At 41.1% G+C, this 26,402-nt stretch overlaps 1 protein-coding gene across 1 annotated transcript in view; it reads right to left on the reverse strand.

Moving 5' to 3' along the window:
- CLSPN (claspin) overlaps nucleotides 1-23,715 on the reverse strand; it is a 33,086-nt gene extending 9,371 nt beyond the window's left edge. Inside the window, exons 1-16 of the mRNA XM_015070298.3 lie at nucleotides 23,370-23,715; nucleotides 20,009-20,117; nucleotides 19,039-19,484; nucleotides 18,107-18,268; nucleotides 16,529-16,606; nucleotides 15,269-15,341; nucleotides 14,381-14,489; nucleotides 13,619-14,196; nucleotides 7,580-7,771; nucleotides 4,272-4,495; nucleotides 3,149-3,327; nucleotides 2,987-3,051; nucleotides 2,217-2,416; nucleotides 1,732-1,886; nucleotides 925-1,151; nucleotides 11-122 (exon numbers count right to left, since the gene is read on the reverse strand). Of these exons, the coding sequence (XP_014925784.2) occupies nucleotides 11-122; nucleotides 925-1,151; nucleotides 1,732-1,886; nucleotides 2,217-2,416; nucleotides 2,987-3,051; nucleotides 3,149-3,327; nucleotides 4,272-4,495; nucleotides 7,580-7,771; nucleotides 13,619-14,196; nucleotides 14,381-14,489; nucleotides 15,269-15,341; nucleotides 16,529-16,606; nucleotides 18,107-18,268; nucleotides 19,039-19,484; nucleotides 20,009-20,117; nucleotides 23,370-23,393 (2,933 nt within the window). The 5' untranslated portion in view covers nucleotides 23,394-23,715. The remainder of the gene's footprint in view (nucleotides 1-10; nucleotides 123-924; nucleotides 1,152-1,731; nucleotides 1,887-2,216; nucleotides 2,417-2,986; nucleotides 3,052-3,148; nucleotides 3,328-4,271; nucleotides 4,496-7,579; nucleotides 7,772-13,618; nucleotides 14,197-14,380; nucleotides 14,490-15,268; nucleotides 15,342-16,528; nucleotides 16,607-18,106; nucleotides 18,269-19,038; nucleotides 19,485-20,008; nucleotides 20,118-23,369) is intronic.
- Nucleotides 23,716-26,402: the final 2,687 nt, after the last annotated feature.

Below are 26,402 nucleotides of genomic sequence, written 5' to 3' on the forward strand. Positions count from 1 at the left end.
TGAGACTCACCTGTCTGTGGGGAAAGAGCCTGAGCAAAGAGCAAGGGCTTCTTCCAGGGGATCACCCAAACTGTTCTCCTTTTCTTGCTTATTTAACTCTGATGGAGCCAGAGTAGAGGCATCTATATCACAACAATGAAAAAGATTTGTCACCAAGAAATAACAGCTTTATCCTCTTTCCCCAGCCATCTAAAGACATGCCAGCTCAATACAGTTATAAGGTAAGCTTGCCAAAAAGAGCTCACCATCCATTCATTCAACAAATCCTTATTTAGTACTTACTATATGCCAGGCACCAGGGATACAGTAGTGAACAAAAACAAAACAAAACTCCCAGCTCCCACATAGCTAACATTCTAGCATTGGGGAAAAAGGAGCATACAGGTGGAAACAAGTAAGCATTTATATGAAATTTACTACACACCAACACTGTTCAAAGCTTTGCATACATATTAGCCATAAATGAGAAATCACATGGCAAAAGCTAGAGCAGTCTTTTTTTTATTTAATGTTTATTTATTTATTTTGAGAGAGAGAGAGAGAGAGTGCACACATGCAAGCAGGGGAAGGGCAGAGAAAGAGGGAGAGACAGAGAATCCCAAACAGGCTGCAACCTGTCAGCACAAAGCCAGACCTCACGAACCGTGAGATCATGACTTGAGCCAAAATCAAGAGTTGGACACTCAACCAAATGAACCACCCAGGTGTACCAAAAGCTAAAGCAGTCTTAAGTTGACATTTTACCACCTTAAGAAAGTAAGGGCTCTAAATATCAGGAAGCTAAGAATTCAACCTGCACATAAGAATCCATCACAGCCCTGTTTTCTGTGAACTTTTCACCCAAGAGTAACAGGCTTCTTTTCAAGGACACTGACTTAAGATATTTGGCTAGGGAGAGCCTGATACTCTATGTTGGATATTTACCCTGAGAAGTGAATTTTCCTGAACAAAGATTCAGAAGTTCCTCCAGGTTCTCTTTCTTGTCGCTCTTCCTGGACAGAGTTTTTTCAGCTTGAGATGTGAACTTTCCAGTGCACAGATCCAATAGTTCGTCCATGTTAGCATCCATGGCATTCTCATCCATACTGGCCAATGGCAATCGAGGCTTCAGAGACTGGTACTGATTCCTGTGGTTTCTAACATTTAAGAACCTACAAGCACAATGAAGAATATAAGAAATTCCCTAGGGAAAAAACAAAGTAGTGTGTGAAAAATTTTGATGTTTCTAAAACTGAACTTAGAAGCTGAATCCCAAACCAGAAGACAGAGGATTCAAACTGAAGCCTTAGGATAATCTAAAATGGGAGGGAGTTTAATTAAAGAATAAATGATATTCGAAAGGTAAGGGTAAAGGGTAATTTTTGGCTTCAGACGGTGCCAGAATAGAACTTGGTGTTATGTCCATGTAACATGACATGGGTGTCTCCATTCTCAATTCCACACAAGCCTACACGCAGCAGAATGGATACAGGAAGATTTGATGCCCTTACAGGAGCTGTGCATTTCAAGTAAAGCAGAGATCGAAGGATCAGAATGGTAGCTAGGACTATTTACATTTTATTTTCTGGAGAGATTTTCTTCAGACTTGCAGAATGTAATACTAATGGTCTGTACACCTTCTCTTTCTCAGAAGAGAAAGCACAGATGGAGTGACAGAAGCTTACTTTATTTTTAAACAAAATTAAGCAGTACCCAGCACCATCCCACCCACAGAAACATAAAACTACCTACCCATCTGCATCCAACAGTTGGCTCTGAGTGTCATCTTCTAAACAGAACTGGAAGTCTCCTGCTCCCAGGAAAAGTGTCTTAGGCTCTGGGGAGGCGTTATACAGATCCTGGGAATCCTCTATGGGAAGTGAAGGCTCAGACAGCTTTCCTGAACTCTGGCACCAAAACAAAACCAAACAAAAACAAAACATTTTATAATTGTCATTCACTGTCATGACAACAACAGAAGTTGCTATTTGCAGTATTTCATCTACTCTAAGGCAATTGCAGTTAAGGAGGACAATGCATAGCCAAGGGAAGCATAAAGAAAAATACCTTCAAGAATGTAAGAACATTGGATGAGGATTGTTTTTAATACACAAAGGGGGTGGATTCTTTAAATTGAACATACATAATGTAGTGGGAGTTGGTTGGCTTGGACACACTTTATTTAGCAGAGTGGGAAGCAAAAGGGGGAGGAGATTAGAAAACCATCACCATCTTACCTTAGAAGCTGAGCTGACCAAACTGGCTCGAAATAGCCCAGGGGAAGGAGATCTGAATCCTCCTGCTGTGGGGAGAAAACTGGTCCCACGGCCTGTTTGTCTGTTGCAAGGCTGATAGGACGGAATTGTGGAGCCAATCAGCTCAAAGCTGCTATTGTGGCTGCTCTCCTTTGTTAGCAATGAGCATGAATCATCTTCATCTAAAGAAAGAGAAATCATTTTTAAGTACATGATTCCAGAAATAAGGTGGATTTGTTTAGGAAGAAGAATTGAGAATGTAAAGCTATCAGGTAATATCCATAGGCAAATCTCTCAAGTTCTGTGTTCTAAAACATGAAGTTGAAGGTAAATTATAGTTCTGAGATAGCATTATACAATCAAGATTTATCACTCTGAGCTAAGTGACCCCTGAAAGTTCCCATCTTTGTCTCACCCTGCCTAATGCCTATAATCACTCTCTCCATTATCCAATCACGTATACATCTTCTGTTCATCTACATATGATTGAAATGTTTCATGGTTCACTTATTCAACACACACTACTAAGGACCTAGCATGTGTCCATGGTCAGTAACAAAGAAACTGAATGTAAGTTTTCCAAAACAGAATCAAGAAAAATGTTCTAATTCATAAGTTCCTTTCATTGCCACAAGTAAGACAGAGTGAAGTCCACTAGAGCTCAAAAAAATGGAATCTTATGGAATTGTCCTTAAGTATCAAAGCTAGAGGAGCTAAGAAAAGTCAAGTTCGGCACAAGAGTCACTACTTACCCAGTTTGCTAGGCCTTTTGCCTGAGATTTCATCTGTTTCTGATTTTTCTTCACTAGGAAAGTAACTACAAAATAAGAAGGTAAATTGTTTATCTCCTTCTGCTTCTAACAAGAGGGGCAAACCCAAGGGAATCTTATCTTTCCCTAAAGAGAATTACTTACCCCATCTTGGAAGAGTTGTCCTTAAATAGAAGTAAGGTAGAATCAGATGACAGAGGTTTGGGGACAGAGAGAAGGCCAACTGACTTGCCAATTTCACTACTGCCATCACTGTTTTCTTTATCCATTTCTTTCTCATCTTTGGTTTCTATTTCTTCACTACTGAGAAGGAATTCTGCAACCTTCATCAATCATGCCACCCAAAACCAAAGTAAAAAAATTTAAAAGCAAATATGTTGTTAGCATCATGCATGGCTGCTTGGTTATAGGTCACATCGTAAATCTGAAAAGGTAAACCCAAAGGAGACTTGGTCTGACCATCATCATTAACATAACTCTCCCTGACACTTCTAGAGCTCTTTTGTACTTTTTTACATTTTACCCTCCCCAAAGTGCTACAAGACTGAAAAAAGACCGAATTATCATTTTACTGAGGCAATGAGAGGTTAAATAACTAGCCTGAGAATGCAGGACAACTAGTGGCCTTAAACCAAACATAGACTATGACATGCTACCTGATTCAGCCATTGCTTTCCTCTTTTCTTTACTCAGGGGTAAATATGAACCAAGTCTTTCAAATGACTGCAGAGTTCAAACAAGGGGGGGTCTTCTTTTTTTCTACTACCAAAAACTTCGTCATCATCTACCCTAGGCAGAAGACAATAGTATAGAACAACGGCAAGAGGCCCTTTTATAAATTTCCTCCTCAACCAAGAAAGAAATTAACTCAGGAAGATCTCAGCCTGCCTGAGAATTTATTCCAGACCTCAACCTGACCAACGTTGAGACTGCTTTTCATTCTGGATAGAGAAAACTTAAATAAACATCAAAGATAAAGGCATCTATTAATACAAAGCCATTTCCATTTTAGCCTTCTATTTCAGTGAGTAGACTAACAGGTAGAAGCTAAGGCTCGGCCTCTGTGAACTGCAGGTATCTAGAGGTGCTAACAGAACTGAATGCAAAGACTTCGGTACCTGTGAGCTATTTACACCATCTCTGCCCCTAAAATCTCTTATACAATTGAACGTGCTTACCTTACTTTACCTTACTCTTATTCAAATCTGATTTACTCTTTCCCTTATCCATCCTAAACAAATAACAAAATGAAATAATTGTCAGAAACCTCCTGATTGCCTTCTTCTTCCTCCTCTTCTTCCTCTAGATCTCCTTCTTCCTCCTCTTCTCCATCTTCCTCAGACTCATCTGTCATTTCTTCCTCCTCTTCCTCTTCTTCAAATCCATCTTCATTATCTAACTTAAATAATGCTTGGCGCTTTCGGCGCTCCTCAAGCCTACGGAGTTTCATTGCTTCCTGCAGCTTAGCTTTCAGCACCTGAAGCTTTTCACCTGAACAGAAACAGGAGAAAATGCTTTAGACATAACGACCAACTACCTACTGCAGTAACGGAAGTGTGCACTTCAGACAACCCCAGGAGTGTTCCAGTTACATCCCAAAAGGAAAATCCGAGGCCTTATTACTCGAGGGTGTTATCTTAACAAATAAGGATTATTATGAACTAAAGAGAACTTTTCATAGTTATGTTCTACACTCTGAGATAATATACTACACAGAGATTATAAAAGTTATTAAAGAGGACAAAAATGGGGTGCAAGAGTAGGACTCTGAAAGTCTCTGGCCCAGAAGCCATGAAGGACAGCCTTGATAAATATACCTATATTAAAGAAAAAAAGAAGGGGCACCTGGGTGGCTCAGTCGGTTAAGCATCTGGCTTTGACTTTGTCTCAGGTCATGATCTCACGGTTCATGAGTTCAAGCCCTGCATCAGGCTGTCTGCTGTAAGCACAGAGCCTGCTTCTGATCTGTCTCCCTCTTTCTCTGCCCCTCCCTGCTTTCACGCTCTCTCTCTCAAAAATAAATAAACATTAAAAAATTTTTTTAAAGAAAAAAAGAAACAACTCAAGAGTAAAATGGGCAAAGAATATGACCTGGTAGTTCACAGAAAAATTGAACATACATGGTTAGTGAACAAATTAAAAGTAACACTTAACCTCATTTCTTTTTTCCTTTCTTAAAGGTTTTATTTTTAAGTACTCTCTACACCCAACGTGCAGCTTAAACTCACAACCTCGAGATCAAGAGTCACGTGCTCCACTGACTGAGCCAGCCAGATGCTCCTAGTCTCATTTCTAATTAAAGAGATATAAATTGGGGCGCCTGGGTGGCTCAGTCGGTTAAGCATTCGACTCCAGCTCAGGTTATGATCTCACGGTCTGTAGGTTTGAGCCCCGCGTCGGGCTCTACTGACAGCTCGGAGCCTGGAGGCTGCTTCAGATTCTGTGTCTCCCTCTCTCTGACCCTCCCCTGTTCATGCTCTGTCTCTCTCTGTCTCAAAAATAAATACACATCAAAAAAAAAAAAAAAAAAGAGAGCTACAAATCAAAGTAAGAGATAACATTTTTGACATATTAACAGGAAGAAACAGGAACTCATATATTGTGATTCAGAGTATAAATTGGTGCAACTATTTCGAAGAACAGGATGATATATATCAAAATTTGACTCAATGATTCCACTATAAGGAATTCTGCATCCAAATAAACCAACATATATCTGATACTATGGTGCAACATTGTATGAAATAACAACAACTGGAATAAACAAGATGTCCATTAACAGGAGTATGGTTAAACGAATCATGTTACAGTCACACAATGGAATATTATGCAGCTGTTAAAAAACTCAAAAGCAATATAATGTGTATCTGAACTCTGAAGTTAGGAGGTCTGGATTAGGCTACTGGTTCTATTACTTATGAGCTGTGCAAACCTGAGTAAGTTGTCTAAATTCTTTGTATATCAGTTTTCTCCTATATAAAATAAGAATACTAATGTTATTCACGGTAAAGCACCTAGAGCAATGCCTAGCAGAAAGTAAGTATCCAATGTCTATCTGTCTGTCTCTCTCTCTCTCATGCCCACACCCATAATGGTGTACGCATATGAATTTTCTTCCAAGGACACACAAGAAATTAACAGTTGCCTTTAGGAAGACTAATTTTTCATTTCATACTTTTTCCTCAGTGTCTCCATTTTCTATGTGATATATTATTTATACTTTTTTTTTTAATGTTTAGTTTTGAGAGAGAGAGGGACAGCATGAGGGGGAGAGGGGCAGAGAGAGAGGGAGACAGAAGATCTGAAGTGCACTCTGCCCTGACAGCAGAGAGCCCGATGTGGGGCTCACACTCAAGAACCATGAGATGATGACCTGAGTCAAATTCAGATGCTTAACCGACTGAGCCACCCAGGTGCCCCTGTCACTTGTACTTTCAAAGTACAACAGACATCTGGGAACAACAACATTGTTAAAACAAAAGAGCAGATTACAAAGCAGAATGTACAATATGATTGCATTATTGTTTGTTTAAAAAAAATGTTTTTGGGGCGCCTGGGTGGCTCAGTCGGTTAAGCGTCCGACTTCGGCTCAGGTCGTGATGTCGCAGTCTGTGAGTTCGAGCCCCGCGTCGGGCTCTGTGCTGACAGCTCAGAGCCTGGAGCCTGTTTCAGATTCTGTGTCTCCCTCTCTCTGACCCTCCCCCGTTCATGCTCTGTCTCCCTCTGTCTCAAAAATAAATAAAGGTTAAACAAATTTAAAAAAAAAATGTTTTTAAGGTTTATTTTTTTTTAAATTTTTTTAATATTTATTTATTTTTGAGACAGGGAGAGACAGAGCATGAACAGGGGAGGGTCAGAGAGAGGCAGACACAGAATATGAAGCAGGCTCCAGGCTCTGAGCTGTCAGCACAGAGCCCGACGCGGGGCTAGAACTCATGGACCGCAAGATCATGACCTGAGCCGAAGTCGGCCGCCCAACCGACTGAGACACCCAGGCGCCCCTAAGGTTTATTTTTGAGAGAGAGAGAGAGAGAGAGACAGAGCACAAGTCAGGGAGGGCAGAGAGAGAGAGAGAGAGAGAGAGAGAGACAGAATCTGAAGCGGGCTCCAGGCTCTGAGCTGTTAGCACAGAGCCCAATGTGGGGTTTAAACTCACAAAGCACAAGATCATGACCTGAGCCGAAGTCAGAAGCTTAACCGACTGAGCCACCCAGGTGCCCGTTTGTTTTTAAAAACATATCACCTATGCAAAGAGATTAAAAGGATACACAATATAATTATAGAAGGTGTCTCTGATAGAGGATTATAGAAGTTTCATTTTTTATTCTATATATTTTCTACAACAGATATTTACTGTTTTTTAGTAAGACAAAAACTATTGGAAATAGTCATCTTATCACCTCCCACATCTAAGCAATGCTACATGTGAATCATGCCAGAGGTACTGCTATCCAATCTTCAAATTGTCCAAGGAAAAAGATTCTAGAACTTTTCACTATAGGGTCTTCGGTAGCCATAAAGACCTGCCAGTGTACAAAGCATAAAGCACGCAAACGAAAACATGAACTCAAATACCTGGTTTTGTGTGGCTTGCTCCATCCAGCTTCTCAGCTGCCAAAGTCACAGGTACCACATCTGCCTTTAGCTCTTCCTTTCCATCAGTGCCCACGCCTTTCACTATGATGTTCACATTCATCTTCTGACCAGCCCTGGGTTTCAATGCTGGATTAGCATGCTTCCAGAAACGCTGTTTCAAGGCTTCCAGTTCTAGATCCAAACACCAACCAGTATGTCAGTGTGCCATGCTTGAACTCTTTAAGATTCCAGTTAAGAATAGAACTACTCTACGACCCAGCAATTGCACTACTAGTTATTTATCCAAAGGATACAAAACTGCTGATTCGAAGGGGCACACGCACCCCAATGTTCATAGCAGTGTTATCAACAATAGCCAAATTATGGAAAATGCCCCAATGTCCATCGACTGATGAATGGATAAAGATATGGTGTGTATATGGGTGTATTTTCATGTATACACAATGTACGCACACACACAATGTATACATACATATACACACAGAGTGGAATATTACTTGGCAATCAAAAAGAATGAAATCTTGCCATTTGCAACAACATGGATGGAACTAGAATGTATTATGCTAAGCAATACAAGTCAGGCAGAAAAAGACAAATATCATGATTTCACTCATATGTGGAATTTAAGAAACACAACAGACGAACATAGGGGAAGGGAAGGAAAAATAAGATAAAAACAGGGAGGCAAACCATAAGAGACTCTTAAATACAGAGAACAAACTGAAGGTTGCTAGAGAGGAGGTAAGGGGGGGGATGGGCTAAATAGGTGATGGGCATTAAGGAGGGCACTTATTGGGATGAGCACTGGGTGTCATATGTAAGTGATGAATCACTGGGTTCCACTCCTGAAACCACTACTACACTATACGTTAACTAACTTGAATTTAAATAAATAAATTTAAAATTAAAAAAAAAAAAAAGATTCCAGTTAAGAATCAGTTTTTAGGCTAAGTTTTTAAGCTCAACAAAGTTGGAGGGGGAAGAAAAATGCCCCAAAACACCAAAAACCCCTTTGCTACTAACACCTATATCAAATTCACGTAGCTTAACCCAAACTAATGAAATGTTGCAATTATTCTGCCTCAATATACTTCAAAAATCATTTTAGGGTAGACATTTACAACTGAAGTTTCTAAATGTGTGCAATTCTTAAAAAAAAAAAAAAAAGTATTATGCTGGTGGAACAAACACCATAATTACCAATCATTCAATGGCTTAATTTTTCATAGGTTTCAGCCTCTTTTTAAAAATTTTCCTATTTTGAACATTTCACTATTTAATAGTAATCTTACTAAATATGAGCAAGGTCAATTTAAAAAGGGGAAAAAAAATGGCAATCAATCCAGTCAGTGATGTAACTCATGTTGGTGAAACTGTTATACTAGTATAACCAGAAAGGAAATTCCACTTACAGGTGGCCTCTGAACCACACACCCAACTTGCATACAAAGGGGAATATACATATACCAGGAGCGGTAAGTTCAGTGGTCAAACGGCAACAGGGGCTCTATCCCCTCTTCTCCAATGCTATATAGTTCAAAATGTCCTTCTTTCTCCCTCAGCTAGCTGCTACTGGGCACCATAATGCCTCTGTTTGCATCACACCACAGTGAGCTCTGTTTTAAGAGAGAGACAGTAATAAAGAGAAAAGATTCCTTCGGGGTTGAGGGATGCCTTCTCTTCCATAAAATGTCCAGGACACTCCAAGTTTGGTTCTTTTTTCTTAAAAAATGCCCTCAAATCATATTGTAGTAGTTTTGTGGTTAGCAAAACTAGTTGTGGTTTTTCTTGCCCTAGAAGGGGATAGGACTGGAAGGAAGCCTTTCCATTCTGAGTCCCTAACGTTTTTTTTTTTTAATTTTTTTTAATGTGTATTTTATTTTTGAGATAGAGAGACAGAGCATGAGCAGGGGAGGGGCAGAGAGAGAGGGAGACACAGAATCTGAAGCAGGCTCCAGGCTCTGAGCTGTCAGCACAGAGCCAGACACGGGGCTCAAACTCAAGAACCACAAGATCATGACCTGAGCCAAAGTTGGATGCTTAACTGACTGAGCCACCCAGGCACCCCTCTCTAACTTTATTAGTAGCAAAAAAATCCAACACCAAAGGATAGTACGTTTATATCACAAACAAAAGTGCAAGGAGAGAAGATGTAGGTCTGTATCCTCTTTTATAGCAGTTCAGTAAGGCTGGAAGCAATGGGTAGTGGCAGTGGAAAGGGAACAGAAATAGGCAAATCATTATTGGCACCAAAAGAATAAAAGAAATGGATGTGGAAGAAGATTTACTTGGGACCTAAAATGATAGTGAGGCAGAGGGGTTGCCTTCATTCTTATGGAGAAAGCCAGGCCCCTAAAAGCTCTTCATCCCCAATGCACCACAGCACCTACTTTTGCCTTTTACTATATTGCTACTTCTTGCCTTTTACTATATTGCTCAACCATCTCCCTCCTCACCCTAGGATCTCTGTTCAGGCTCCTCTCCGTCCAACAGTCTTTGCCTAGCTCCTTTCATGTCCTCTCTAAGTGAAAAGTCTCTGCTCCAGCTCAGTGTCCATCAGCAGCCTGAATCTAAAACTGTTCTCATTCCCATTGTTCTTTGTCCAGAAAGTAGAGGAATTGAGGACAGAGACTTTCCCTACACTATTGCAGGAAACAGAAGTAATATATTTCTGGTACCCCAGAGTTTGGATCTATATGCATTTTTCTCATGGAAACCTTACTCCATGTGATATTAAGGAAATTAAGGTCTTTCTACTGCTTTTACTCTTAACCCCTTCCAATGTGTCCACCATACTAGCCGCTAGATTGTCCCAAAAATGAATATTCGATTGGGTCATTTCTTTTGCTAAAAATTTTCAGTGGTCCTCTACTAACAAAAGGCAAAAGTCCAAGCTCTTAGCATGGCCTAAAAGCCTTGCATGATCTGGCCTCACTAGTTACCCATTCCCAAAGTCCTTGCAATCTTCACCCTACCTCATCAGGATACCTTGTGTTTTCTCTTGCCTCTGTCGGGTCTTTTGTGGGTCTGTTGTCTCCACCAAGAAAGCCTTCTCTCATTTCTCTACCTTGGTATCTCCTATTCAGCTTTCAAGAGTCAGCTCAGGTATCGGGTCCTTTCAGAAGCCTCCTTGACTCCCCACGAGGTACTCCAAGTGAGGTACCCTTTCTCTAGGCTCAGGGTATACACAGTCATGTAATGGCCTGTTTGCCTATCTTTCACTCCTATTAGACTCTAATTTCCTTGACAGCAGGGACTATGTCTTGTATACACAGCATCTAACACCATGCTAAATGAAAGTTTATTACACAAATAAATAAAAGTTGATCCTAACTTCATACATATTATGGAACTGACTGGTCTGGAAACCCAACTTTCATGTCAAATACTATTTCTGAAGGAAAACATATTCTGAGTTAAAAACAAATGCCTACTGGGGCGCCTGGGTGGCTCAGTCAGTTAAATGTCCAACTTCAGCTCAGGTCACGATCTCGCAGTCCGTGAGTTCGAGCCCTGCGTCAGACTCTGGTCTGATGGCTCAGAGCCTGGAGCCTGCTTCCGATTCTGTGTCTCCCTCTCTCTCTGCCCCTCCCCCGTTCATGCTCTGTCTCTCTCTGCCTCAAAAATAAATAAATGTTAAAAAAAAAAAACAAAAAAAACAAATGCCTACTATGTGCCAGGCACTGTGCTAGTTCCCTATATAAGCCAAGTGTAATATTGGAACAATTACCCGGCCTCTCCAAGCCTCCATCTCTTCATTGCAAAGTAATACCTGCAGCCATGGGAATTAAGAACAATAATAAAGAGTCTATCAGTGTCTAATACAGTAGGTACTCAAAAAAAGGTTTCTTCTCTTTCCTGTCTCAGTTCAGGACTATTTAAAGAACATTGAGTTTCAGACAAAAAAAAATCTTGGGGGGCACCTGGGTGGTTCAGTCGGTTGAGCATCTGACTTCAGCTCAGGTCATGATCTTACGGTTCATGAGTTTGAGCCCCGCCGTCAGGCTAGCTGCTGTCAGCCTGTCAGCACAAGCCCACTTCAGATCCTCTGTCCCCCTCTCTGTGCTCCTCCTCTGCTTGCAGTCTCCCAAAAAATAAATATTAAAAAAAAAAAAAAATCTCAGGGCACCTGGGTGGGTCAGTCAGTTAAGTGACCGCCTCTTGATTTCAGCTCAGGTCATGATTTTATGGTTTATGAGATCGAGCTCTGTGCTGGGCTCTGCGCTGACAGCATGGAGCCTGCTTGGGATTCTCTCTCTCAGCCCATTTCAGATCCTCTGTCCCCCTCTCTTTGCCCCCGCTGTGTGCTTTCTCTCTCTCTCTTTCTCTCTCAAAATAAATAAATAAATAAACTTAAAAATCTCCTATTTCTTTGCTAATGGATCTATGCTAGTTCTGTTAACAACCCTTCCAACCCATCTCCTATTCTGGTCAAATGTATTTATAACATCCTTCCAATAATACCATGCAGAACTCTTTCTGTCCCTTCCAAGAATGTCCTTCTCTCCACTTCCACAAAGCCCACCCATTCAATCAACAAAGACTCACTGAGCATATTTTACACAACAGATACTGTGGATAACAGAGCACCCACCAACCATAAGCTCTTATAGTTTTAATACAAATAATTTCACTAATAACAGAACTAGGAGCAAGCATTTGAATGCTTCTTTATGTTATCCATTTCTATGCATGATTTCAACAAATGTTCACTATAGCCCTATGAACCAGATATCCTTTAAAGAAAAAATTTTTAAAAAGGTGGCTCAGAGAGGTCAAATAGCATATTCAAAGTTAAACAGTAAATAGCACAACCCAGATTCAAACCTTGCTCTTGCTACAGAGCCTAAGCTCTTAATTATCATGCCAAACTGCCTCAATGCAGACGAGAGAATATCCAATTCTATCTACTAGTCAGGAAGTCTACCTAATATGGTAATACTTGAGCTCTGTCTTGAAGGATCATTCATTCATTCATCACTCATCCAGTATAAATGCCTACAATGTGTCATCCTCTGCGGAAGCGCCAGTGATAGAGTAGGGAACAAGCCAGAAGATCCCTATTCAAAGTATAAAGGGAAAGGCAGTGAACAAGTAATTACATCCACCTACACTTTAAGCCTTCTTTTAACCACCTATTGGGAGAAACTTATCCTTCCTCTAAACTGCCATAGCACTTTATTCTAAATGTTTCTTTCAGCAGAGACTATTTTTCCCTTTTCTTCATTTAATTTTTCTAATTATCAGTGATACATGCTCATTATAGAAGTCACTTTCCACTTTCTCTCTTGTATTACTGTTATTTGCATACTTATTATCTCCCCTACAAGAGTGTAAGTACCTTAACTGTACGATAAATATCACATTTCTCTTGGTATGCCCTACAGCACCTTGCATGTCATGGATAGTTTAGTATTTCTTAAATGACTTCGGGAAAAAAGAAATTCAGTTTTGCAGACAATTTACTGAACCAAAATGTTTTCCTTTAACAGTAAAAACATGAACAATGCTTTTTTGAATGTCATACAATAACGCGACAGCAATGTACTTCTTTTGTATGTTAACCTATCAATAGGCTTCTATTTTATTTTTTTTTTTAATGTTTTTTTTATTTATTTCTGAGACAGAGAGAGACAGAGTGTGAGTGGGGAAGGGGCAGAGAGAGAGGGAGACACAGAATCTGAAACAGGCTCCAGGCTCTGAGCTGTCAGCACAGAAACCGACGCGGGGCTTGAACTCACGGACTGTGAGATCATGACCTGAGCTGAAGTCGGACGCTTAACCGACTGAGCCACCCAGGTGCCCCAATAGGCTTCTATTTTAAACAAGGTTGAGGAAATCCTGATGCTCTGCCAAATTTATCTAAATAGAATTGTACCCACATCTGGGTATCTATAGAGTAAGCTCATGTGTGCAGTTATTGGTTTCTCCTATGTTCCGTATCCCCAAATAGTAGCAAATAACAAAAAGCTGCCAGAACAAATCACTCTGGAGGCTCCCCACAACTCAAAGGATTACCTCTGTTGGTTTCAGGTTCTTCAAGTATCACAAAGGAGTCTTCATCAGCACCCAGCCGAGGTTTAATGGAAACATCTACTCCCAGTTGCTTAAGTCTATCCAGAGTGAACCTCCTTGCTTTTTCAAGTGGCACAGCTACTGATTTAGTTTGCTGCCTGGGCTCTTCCACCTTCTCATCTGCTTCTTCTGTTCTTTTCAGGCCTTCTTCTCCCTCCAGGGCACGAGGTTCAGGTGCCATAAGCCCTCCAGCCTGACACACCTCATTGTCCTCATTCCCGAGGAAGCTGGATTCCTGATGTGCCACTGAGCTGTCCTCAGGTGGAGGTCTGCCATCACCCTGCTTCTGTTTCTCCTGAATTTCTAGCTCTTCACTTCCCATTATATCCTTACTACAAGATTCCCCTGATCCAGTAGTGATCTGGGGTTCCTTTGAAACTGCAGGGAGTGCGTTAATTTCCAGTTCATGTCCCACACACACTGTCTGCTCAGAATCTTTGTTATGGTGGCCATTATTCATCTCACTTGTATTTACAGTGTCTATGGTTTCTTTGTGATGGTTTGACTGATACTTAGATGACCTAGAGAGGGGAAAATAAGCTCAAGTTGAAAATTATCCTAAGTGTGAAACTCTCATCTCAGCACATAATGAATCCATTATAACAGTTTTAAGAGACTGAGGAATCTGAACTTTTTTACATCAGATGTTTGCTACAAAACTGAATATTTACGAAAATTATAATCTCAAGGAAAGAGAATTCTTACTTCAGTAGCGCCATGGCATTTCCCTGGCAAGTGGGTCGAGGTTTACGTTTGAAGAAATCATGAATGGTTTTATTCTCTGGCATATGATATGGAAGATTAAGTGCAGATTCTACAAAATGGAACAAAACAAGCAAATACACATACTGTATATTCTGAAATGTCACTTCATGTTCAGTCAACTAAACAGCACAGTGAAAGCCATCATCAGAAATAGAAAACAATCCTGGCTTTAATAAAGACAGGATCTAACTACAAAAGCCTGGAGACCAGTGGCTTTTAAACCTAGTTGTGAAATTAAACTGATCCAGGAAGTTTTTAAAAAATACAGATCCTTGGGGCACCTGGGTAGTTCTGTTGGTTGGGTGACCGACTTGGACTCAGGTCATGACCTCGTGGTTTGTGGGTTTAAGCCCCCGTCAGGCTCTCTGCTATCAGTGCTGAGCCCGCTTCTGATCATCTGTCTCTCCCTCTCTTTGCCCCTCCCCTGATCATGCTGTCTCTCTCTCTCTCAAAAATAATCAAACATTTAAAAAATAAATAAAAAATACAGATTCTTGGACCCCACTTCAAGCCTACTGAATCAGAATTTCTGTGGGACCTAACACCTTACACATTTGAAAAGCTCCCAAATCCTGATACAGCTGGTGCACAGAAAAACATTAAAAAAACACTCCCTCCTTAGCACTAATACAGTTCTGGAAATTTTCTCAGTTTATATTTATGTTCCAGAGGCTTTAGAACAGTGGCCATTCACCAAGATCAATTTTAAACTTGGTATTATAATTTATATTAAGAATATTAAAAAAAACAAAATTCCCCAATATCCAAGTGGAGCTTACAAAGAAATATTGTGATTTGCCACAAAGTTACTGTATTGGTTTATATTACCTCGAATAAGGCGCTGAGTTTCACTGTGCAGTTTTTTTAACGCTTCCTTACTTAATTTGGCTGCCTTCCGTTCCTTAAAGAAAACAAAGAGACTATGTTAATGCTATTATCCAGAAAGACATTCATGCTTCAAGAGTTTGCCCTCTCCAAGAAAAGAGGATAGAGAGGGAAAAGTAAGCACTAATGAATTCAGTACAATATAAACTACTAAATATTTATCCAAAGGATATAACAAAAATGCTGATTCAAAGGGGCACACATACCCCAATGTTTATAGCAGCGCTATCAACAATAGCCAAATTATGAAAAGAGCCCAAATGTCCACTGACTGATGAATGGATAAAGATGTGGTGTGTATATATATGTGTGTGTGTATTTACATGTATACACAATGTACACGCGCAATGGAATATTACTTGGCAATCAAAAAGAATGAAATCTTGCCATTTGCAACAACATGGATGGAACTAGACTGTATTATGCTAAGCAAAATAAGTCAGGCAGAGAAAGACAAATATATGATTTCACTCATATGTGGAATTTAAGAAACACAACAGATGAACATAGGGGAAGGGAAGGAAAAATAAGATAAAAACAGAGAGGGAGCAAACCATAAGAGACTCTTAAATACAGAGAACAAACTGAAGGTTGCTAGAGAAGAGGTGGGTGGGGGATGGGCTAAATAGGTGATGAGTATTAAGGAGGGTACTTGTTGGGATGAGAACTGGGTGTTATAATATGAATGATGAATCACAGGGTTCTACTCCTAAAACCAATACTACACTGTATGTCAACTAACTTGAATTTATTTTCTTTTAATTTTTTTTTTTTTAATGTTTATTTTTGAGACAGAGAGAGACAGAGCATGAACAGGGGAGGGGCAGAGAGAGAGGGAGACACAGAATCTGAAACAGGCTCCAGGCTCTGAGCGGTCAGCACAGAGCCCGATGCGGGGCTCGAACTCACGGACTGTGAGATCATGACCTGAGCTGAAGTCGGACGCTTAACCGACTGAGCCACCCAGGCGCCCCTAACTAACTTGAATTTAAATAAGTAAATTAAAAAATAAACACAGGGAGACCATTTATTTGCATATCACATTGAATTCAATACAATCCATATCTGTGTCCCTACTGTACACAAAGCAATACCATGGGTACCAGGAAAATATGATAGACTTGATAAAACATTTATCCCTCAGAAATCCACAATCTCCTGGGGAAAGAAACCGACATGACAACATACAGAGCTCTATCCCACCTTCCGTATGGTGCCTTTCGATAACTCAGTTTCTTCTTCAAATGAATAGACCCCACTCTCCAAAGACAGCTCTTTTTCCTAAAAGAGAAGATTACAAGTTGAAAAATATGGACAAAAATTAAACCGAAATAAGAGACGTTGCTTACTCAAAAGACTGCTTTTGTACCCCAACATCACATCATGCTATGTTAATAAAAAGTCAGTAATTATCAAATAGAAAGTTTTAAACATACAGCATCCTATAATGCCTAGAAAAAAATTTGCTATCTCAAGTGAAGGTTGGGCCCTAATTTCTCATACTTCTTTATTTCATCTTTCCCTAAGGAGGGACAATGACTCCCAGGGAGCTAAAGGTAATCTTAGCAAGAACAACTGTGCTTCCAAACACTCAGGACAATGAGGTTTTGACTGCTGCTTTTCTTTGATACCCCTCCAGAAACACTTTAGGTTCATTTCTTAGAGGCCACAGGATTATAAAATGTATACCTCTGTCCCATTACTTACCTGCTTCTTACACAATATAAAGTATCTTACTTTTTCCCCCTAACATTCCGAGGAAGGCAATTAAAATACTAGTTTCCATACAAGTTAGCATGTCTATCACTTGCATTGCCTGATTCTAAAATTAACAGCCAAAAAACTGAAATCAATTGCCACATGTTTTTCTGGACTTAAAAATCACAACTTCGGGGCATGATCTCATGGTTCATGAGTTCGAGCCCCACCATCAGGCTCTGTGCTGACAGCACAAAGTCAGGAGCCTGCTTCAGATTCTGTGTCTCCTCTCTCTGCCCCTCCCCCATTTGTACTCTGTCTCTCTCTCTCTCTCTCAAAAATAAATAAACATTAAAAAAAAAAAAAAGTTTAAGGGTGCCTGGGTGGCTCAGTCGGTTGAGTGTCTAGCTCTTGATTTCGGCACAGATTCCAAGGTTGTTGGATCGAGGCTTGTGTTGGGCTCAGCACCTGGTTACGATTCTCTCTCCCTCTCTCTCTCTCCTGCCCCTCTCTCCTCTCCCTTGCTCACGTGCTCTCTCTTAAAAAAAAAAAAAATGGTTCCAGGGGCGCCTGGGTGGCTCAGTCGGGTAAGCATCCGACTTCGGCTCAGGTCATGATCTCACAGTCCGTGAGTTCAAGCCCCGCATGGGGCTCTGTGCTGAGAGCTCGGAGCCTGGAGCCTGCTTCAGATTCTGTGTCTCCCTCTCTCTGACCCTTCCCCATTCATGCTCTGTCTCTCTCTGTCTCAAAAATAAATAAACATTAAAAAAAAAAATGGTTTCAATAGTAAATCAGAAAATAAAGAAGGGGCTTCTGGGTGAGTCAGTCAGCTGGGTGTCCAACTTCAACTCAGGTCAATGAACTCGCGGTCCGTGAATTCAAGCCCTGAGTCAGGCCCTTGTGTGGACAGCTAGAGCCTGGAGTCTGCTTCAGATTCTGTCTCCCTCTTTCTCTGCCCCTCCCCTACTTGTGCTCTGTCTGTATCTCAAAAATAAACATTAAAAAACATTTAAAAAAAGAAAGAAAGAAAATAAAGCAAAGGTTAGGAGCAGTGGGTTAGCTCTTTTGCAATCTTTTACTTGCCTTGTGCTTTTTTACTTTGTTTTTCACAGCTGCCCTTATCGATTCTAATGACTCTTCGTCTTCTAATGCAGAGTTATTTTCTTCCTCCAATCCAGTTTCAAAAAGGTCTTTATCCACAAGAAGACAGCCACTATCATTAAATGGCTGTTTCACATCATCTTCCTGGACAATGCATAAAGACAAAGCAAAATCCAATCACCCAAACTCCAATACTTCACATCATAAGGTAATTTGGACCAGGCCATAAAAAGCCCATAATGTATCGGTAGACAAATATTTGGCATTTTAGAACATTCTCCCTGGTTCCTACCCACAGCCATCTTTTGAAGTCCATGCTGTGATTTTATGCCACTGTCCAAAACCAACTTAGTAAAAAGTAAATATTTTTTTTAAAAACTCAAATACTTATCAAACAGCTAGTTTATAAAAAGATGTTTTTTTCTAGTTAGCAAACAAGACTTCTGACTTATGGATGCCTAAAAAAATACTCCTCTGAAAGTTCATTTTCATCAGATAACAAGCTTGCAGAGAAAATCAGAAATCCATTTACGGAGAATGAGACCAACAAGTTTTAAATTACATACCTCATTACTCGCAATACAAACCAATCAACTTGAAGCTATATTCTAAGTGCAGAAACCTCAAGAACTAAAAGCATTTTTTCCTAAGATGTTAATCTGCCTTAGAAAGAACAAATTTAGGGGCACCTGGATGGCTCAGTCAGTTAAGCATCCGACTTTGGCTCAGGTCACGATCTCATTGTCTGTGAGTTTGAGCCACGCGTCAGGCTCTGTGTTGACAGCTCAGAGCCTGGAGCCTGCTTCAGATTCTGTATCTCCCTGTCTGCCTCTTCCTGATTCGCACTCTGTCTCTCTCTCTCTCAAAATAAAATAAAAAACAGAAAAAGAACAAATTCATTCATTTAAATATACCTCATTTTTTGTTTCCTTCTTTTTTAGCCGCCTGATTTTTTCCATCTTTTTTTCCTCTTTCTCAAGTCTTCTCTTTGATTTTACTTTTGCTTTTCCTTCCATTCTTTCTTTATCATGTTTGGGGTTTTTGGAAATCTTTCTGTCAACTGTAAAGTCCACAGAGTTTTCAGATTGGAGACTCAGCTCTAAGCAAGGCGTCACCTGGGTTTCAAGATTTTCCTGATACAAAGACTCCTCAATGTCACTTCCAGCACTGTCTGCCAGAGTTTTGTAAATCCTTCTGACTTTTCCATTTTTTCTGGCATATAAGTTCTCTTTATTTTCCTCCTCAACGCTGTCGTAAGTTTTCTCTGGAAAAGAATTTGTGTCCTCTCTTTCAGAATCACTGTCTTGTAGCAGCTTCCTGCTTTTCAATTTCTTACTCACAAATATCTCTTCATCTGAATCTGGAGAAAACATAATTTTTTTCAGAGATCTACTATTATTTTGTCCTCCTCCTGGTCCCACTACTCCTAAAAAACATCCAATTACCCAACTGCTGTGTCACCTTGTGAAATTATGTAACTACCACTAAGAACTGATTGTAGCAAAGCAAATCTAAAAATAGGTTTTAAGAACCATTTTCCCTGGAAATGTCTCTTACTGAGAAATGTAATTATATATATTTACAAAGTGTAAAGTTGTTCTAATTCTTTTGGTAGGTGTTAAAAATCATTTATTAAAGGATGAATGCCTTCAACCATGCAATGTGGTAGCTTCTAGACATTTTACACATTTAATAATAGAAAATAGAAATGGTTAATTTCAAAAAAGTATATGCACTATAATTTTGCTTTTATAATAAATAAGACAAACAATAAGGTTAGGCATTAATAATTTAAAGAATCAAGAGAATAATGAAATTAATCCAATCCACTTATAACCCAGGCCTCCACATTCTATTTCTAAAAATAAAATTACTATTACAAACCTCCATCACTCAAGGGCACAATTGTTCCACAGCTGCCTTGTCCACTGTCTGAAGGACTATCGGGTTCTTCCTGTGAGATAAGTTTTGGATCATTGATTTCTAGATGAACCTAGAAAATGAGAACACACTTTGCATTAACCAGGTGGTGACAGAAAGCTCTAAGTACATAATGATACACAAATCATCATAGGATCAGCAGGCTGAAATGAAGGGATGACATTAAGAATTACTGGACAAAGAAAAACACAAAAATTCACTGTTCACCTTTGAAGGATACTATAGAAGCAATGATTCATTTTGAGTAATGGTACATAAAAAGAATCAAGCATTTATTACACATTTTCTGTTTGAACTGCTTCTCAATGTATCCAAATGACATGTTAAATAACATCACAGAATTGCAATCCTGATGTGAAAAAAAAATCTATAGGACAAACCGTGTGTTACTTTTGGAATGAATTTCAAGAAAAAAGGAGAGAGGAAGGGGGACCTATATAGAGTTAAGATATATACACACATACACACACATATCAACAACTGCAATATGCACATTTTGTTTTTGTTTTTAATTTTGTTTAAGTAATCTCCACATCCAACGTGGGGCTGGAACTCACAACCCAGAGATCAAGAGTCCCATACTCTACTAAGCCAGCCAGGCACCCCATGCAATATGCAGACTTTGGATCTTGATTCAAATAAACAGAGCACCTGGGTGGCTCAGTTGGTTAAGCATCCGATTCTTGATTTCAACTCAGGCAGTGATCCCAGGGTTATGGGATTGAGCCCTGTGTTGGGCTCCACGCTGTGTGGAGCCTACTTGAGATTCTATCTCTTTCTCTCTTTCTCTCTGCCCCTTTCCCCAGCTCATGACTTCTTTCTCTCTCTCTCTTTCTAAAACAAAATAAATAAACAGAAAGTATACATCTGAGTCAATGAAATCTGAACACTATCTATTTAGTATTAAGCAATAATTCTAAGATTTTTAGGTGTGGTAATATTTGTGTTACCTGTTTCGGAAAGCCCTTATCTTTTAGAGATGTATAAAGAAATATTTTTGGATGCAATGATATCTGAAATTTGCTTCCAAATAATCCAGTGAGGGTGAAAGTGGATGAGCTATAAATGAAACATGATTGGCATGATTTGATAACTATTTAAGTTAGGTGATAGGTTCATTATACAGCCTTTCTACATTTGTGTATGTTTGAAAATTTCCAAATAAAACCATTAAAATGTTTTTTAATGTTTATTTTATTTATTTATTTTTTAAAATTTACATCCAAGTTAGTTAGCATATAGTGCAGTAATGATTTCAGGAGTAGAATCCAGTGATTCATCCCCTACATATAACACCCAGTGCTCATCCCAACAAGTGTCTTCCTTAATGCTCCTTGCCCAGTCCATCCCCCAACCCATAACTCCTCCAACAAGCCTCAGTTTGATCTCTACGTTTGTCTCTTATGTTTTGTCCCCGTCCCTGTTTTTATATTATTTTTGCTTCCCTTCCCTTATGTTCATCTGGTTTGTATCTTAAATTCCACATATTACCAAAGTCATATATTTGTCTTTCTCTAATGTTTTTATTTATTTTTAAGAGAGAGAGGCAGAGTGCTAGTGGGGGAGGGGCAGAGAGAGAGGGAGACACAGAATCCAAAGCAGGCTCCAGGCTGTGAGCTGTCAGCACAGAGCCTGACGTGGGGCTCAGACCCACAAACAGTGAGATCATGACCTGAGCCTACGTCAGATGCTCAACTAAGCCACCCAGGTGCCCCTCAAATGAAACCATTTTAAAGGTCACAAGTAGAGGTGCCTAGGTGGCTCAGTGGGTTAAGCTTCTGACTTTGGCTCAGGTCATGATTTCCCAGTTCCTGGGTTCCAGACCTGCACAGAGCTCTGTGCTAATAGTGTGGAGCCTGCTTTGGAGTCTGTATCTCTGTCTCTCTCTGCCCCTGCCCCCCACCCCGGCTCTCAAAAATAAATACAACATTTAAAAAAAAAAAAATCACAAGTAAAAAGTATAAGTAGGATGGGTGTGTTAGGTGACATGACCAGTCAAGTAACCAGGCTGACCCTAGAGGCCAGGTCTCCTACATCCCTGGTGTTCTTAGGGCTCTGACTTGACTTAATAGGGGGGCAGATATTAACATCTGTAATGTAGTCGAGCATTACTCACCCTAATGGCTTCTCTAACAACTATTAAATTGTTTTAAATGTTTGGTATAATTATTAAAATAATAACCAAAGATAACAGGTATTAAGGAATCACTGAGGATCATCACATATGTGCTGATGATTCTCCCAACACCTGAAGCAGTAAGATTCTTTGTGGATGTGGAAACTGAGTTTAGATAACCACATAACTCAGTACATGCTTTAATCACTTTCTTCTATGCAATTTATAGCAGTATCTGCCACAGTCAGGGCCAGGAACAGGGCAAGAACAGAGTCAAGTCTCAAAAACCCCTGTAATTGAGATAATAGTACAACATTAAAAACAAACAAACAAACAAAAAATCAAACTGGCAAATCATGGCTCATGAGGTCAGCCTACTACTTTTGTAAATAAAGTTTTATTGGAACCAGGGCCAGGATTATAGGCACCTGAAGTGGAGTAGTGCAAGCGCAGGGTCAGATCTTGTCTTTATTTAAAAGTTTTATATTTTGTTCCAAACCATATAATGGAATTTTTGCTTTAACTTTTATTTTTAAAAATTGCATTAAAACATTATCTTAATTACTGAGTTTGGGGAGCCCTCTTAAATTTTGCTCCCAAGGCTAGTGTCCCACACTAGTCCCGGCCCCAGAAAAGAACCGGGTTCTGGAAACAGATGCTTCTATGCCCAATCCTGCCAGCAATCAAGCCACAAGCCGAGAGGGCCCGACACTCCTACTTCTTTCGGGGTCGCGTTGGATGACCTCACAGGCCCTTTGTAGATCCAATTCCGAACTCCCAAAGACTGCCGCCGTCCATTTCTGGAGAATCCCGCCCCGCATCCCAGCGGCCCGGGTCTGCCCAGGCCTTCCTCTTTTGGGGGGCTGGACAAGGAAGAACTCCGGCGGCAGGAAACGCGCCAAAGGGGAGGTGGGCGGGCGTGGCCGGCTGAGGAACTGCTGGGCGGCCAGCTGCGCGCGCGGAAGGGACCAGAAGCGACGCCGCCTAGCTCACCGAGGCGCGGGAAGCCCACCGCGGGACCGGACCGCAAGAGTCGCGAGCCCCAGGGGCCATCCCGCCAGGCCCGGCCGCGCGCCGCGCCGCCACGGTGCCGCCGCGACCCGCTCCGCCCGACTCGACCCCTACCCCAACCCGCCCCTCGGAGCCAGGCCTCCGCAGCCGCGGATGGCGGCAAGTGCACGAACCCACCTCAGAAAGTACTTCGCCCGTCATGACTCCGGCTTCCTAGCGCTTCGCTTGTGACGGAGCAGGTCTCCTGGTCCCTTAGCAGGAGAGCAGCCGCTCCCGCGGTCTCCAGCCCGGCAACACAGTTCGAGGTTTCGCGCCCAGCCAGAGTGGAGGCCCCGCCCTAACGAGTTGCACCAATCCGGAGGAGGGTTTCTACATGAGGCCACGCCCCTATGTCGTCCTACCAATCACGAAGCACCTTTGACGAGCCCGGAGACTGTAATCTGGGTAGGGTTGGCGGGTCTCGGTTCCTCTCGTCTGTTGAACCTAAGTGAGCCTGAGATTCTCCTGGTTGCCAGGCGGTCGGGGCCCTCTGGCTTCGCAAGGCGGTACCAGGAGAGTGGTGGCCTTTGAGCTTTGACCCTTGCCACAGCGCAGTGTGAGGAGTAAGCCTTCTGGGCTGGATGGAAGTGAGCTGGGAGAAGATCCCAGGGCAACCGAAGGCACCTGTGGGGATTTTCTCCAGGACCTCCATCCCTGGAGCAGCTAGATCCTACTTCCTCCTTCTTGTACATAGCATTCATGCCACTGAACAAACAGACAAGTTTTGTGGGCTGCTCGGATACCAAAGAATATCCTTGGATAACCTTTATAATTTTACTTAAATTTAATTTGAGGATGCAGAAAACATGCACCCATACCATTTCTAGACTTTTTGGACAAGACAGGAAAAAGAATAAAAGGTCTGGAGTCAGACTAATCCCAAACAATTCTAATCCCTTGTCATTTTGCTAGTTACTATCTTTTTGCCCCTCCAGGTCCATTCTCTGTCTTTCCTTATCCTGCTCTGTCCAGCAAAGGATGACTTTTCTCCACTGCATTACCCAAGCTCCCTTGCCCTCTGGCTCCTGGTTGAATCAAGCCCCTGGAAAGTATTTTACAAGATTACTATAGGGAGAAGATCAGAGGGCACCAAGAAAGAAAGGCATGGTAGTTACCATCCCCACTTCATTCTCGTGATCCTATCCACTTGTAGGGTAACCAACTCATCCCGATTTTCCCAGGACTTTCCCAGTTTTGGCATTGAAAATCCCATCTCCCAAGAATCTCAGTTCCAGGCAAACCAGGATAATTACCTTATCCACTGGCCTCCTCTTCCAAGTTTCCAGCTTTAGCTGGGTTCAGATAAAAGTTCTCTTTCTTCATCTTTCTTTACCTCCTCACCACTTCCCAACCCACTTTTGCCACACCAACAAGATCCCATTATCCACCCTCTTCTCTCGCATCTGTCTAGCCATGTTTTCATCCACTTTACTATTAATTGCTACATTGATGATTTACAAATATCCGTCATAGCACTCCTCCTTCATATTTGGAGGGCTAATATTTATCAGGGGCTTACTTACCCTGTGACAAAAACAGTTGCAAGAATTTTGCAAACATCTTATTTAATCTTCAGAGTAAATTAAAAAGAAATTTTTAATGTTTATTTATTTTTGACAGAGAGAGACAGAGCATGAACGGGGGAGGGGCAGAGAGAGAGGGAGACACAGAATCCAAAGCAGGCTCCAGGCTCTGAGCTGTCAGCACAGAGCCCGACGTGGGGCTCGAACTCACAGACCATGAGATCATGACCTGAGCTGAAGTCGGATGCTCAACCAACTGAGCCACCCAGGCGCCCCCAGAGTAAATTTATAAGGTAAGTAATACTACTATCTCCATTTTAGCAGGAAACTAACTTTTAAAAAGGCTAGTAACTGGTGGAGCCAATATTCATATCCTGCTCAGTCTGACTCCAGAGCTCAAACTCTTCAGAGAGACCTTGACTGAGTCCCCTCTACATTCTCCCTCTATCCCATGTTCTGGTTTCCCCAATAACACCTCTGCTGCAATTTTATTTTATTTAAATGTTTATTTATTTATTTTGAGAGGGGTGGATAGGAGGGGCAGAGAGAGAGAATCCCAAGCAGGATGTGGGCTGTCAGCACAGAATACCACGGGGCTTGAATCCAAGAACCTTGAGATCATTTTCTGAACTGAAATCAAGAGTCCAATGCTTAACTCACTGAGCCATCCAGGCATCCCTGAAATTTTATTTTTAGCTATTTGTATATTGTTGCTCCAAGAGGACAAGCACTTTGTTTCCTTTAACACCATATCCTCACTATCTAGAATAGTCGTTCTCAAACTTGAGCATGCATCAGAATGATCTGAAGGGCTAGTAAAAAAGATTGTTAAACCCTACTCTCAGAGTTACTGATTCATTATGTCTGATGTGAGGCCAAAGAATTTGCATTTCCAACAAGTTCGCAGATGATGCTAGTGCTGCTGGTATGGTGACCATGCTTTTTTGAGAAGCAAGGGCTTAGAACATATCTGGCTGGGGCTCCTGGGTGGCTCAGTCAGTTGAGCGCCTGACTTCGGCTCAGGTCATGGTCTCGCAGTTCGTGAGTTCGAGCCCCATGTTGGGCTCTGTGCTACCAAACAGCTCAGAGCCTGGAGCCTCCTTCAGATTCTGCATCCATCTCTCTCTCTCTCTCTCTCTCTCTCTCTCTCTCTCTCTCTCTCCTCCCCTGCTCATGATCTGCCTCTCTGTCTCTCAAAAATGAATAAATGTTAAAAAAAATTTTAAAAAAAGAACATATCTGGCTCATTGTAAGGAAATCAGTCAATATTTGTTGAACTAACTTGATCACTTGATAATTATAATATTATTCTTTTTTAATGTGTATTTATTTATTTTGAGAGAGAGAGAGAGAGTGGGGGAGGGACAGAGTGAGAGGGAGAGAGAGAATCTCAAGCAGGCTCCACTCAGTACAGAGCCTGATGCTGGGCTTGATCTCTCTAACTGTGAAATCATGACCTGAGCCAAAATCAGCCAGATGCTTAATCGACTGAGCCACCCAGGCGCCCCAACAAGTATATTATTCTTGAACTCTCTTTGGAAGTGAGTAATTGAGATAATAGTCCTGATATTAGCATTTTCAGAACTAATTAGCATTTTGTTCTCTTTGAAAAACACCTATTCAGCCACCAGAAAAACATAAAAAGAGA

Source organism: Acinonyx jubatus, chromosome C1, assembly GCF_027475565.1.
Source record: "Acinonyx jubatus isolate Ajub_Pintada_27869175 chromosome C1, VMU_Ajub_asm_v1.0, whole genome shotgun sequence".
NCBI classification, from domain to species: Eukaryota; Metazoa; Chordata; class Mammalia; order Carnivora; family Felidae; genus Acinonyx; species Acinonyx jubatus.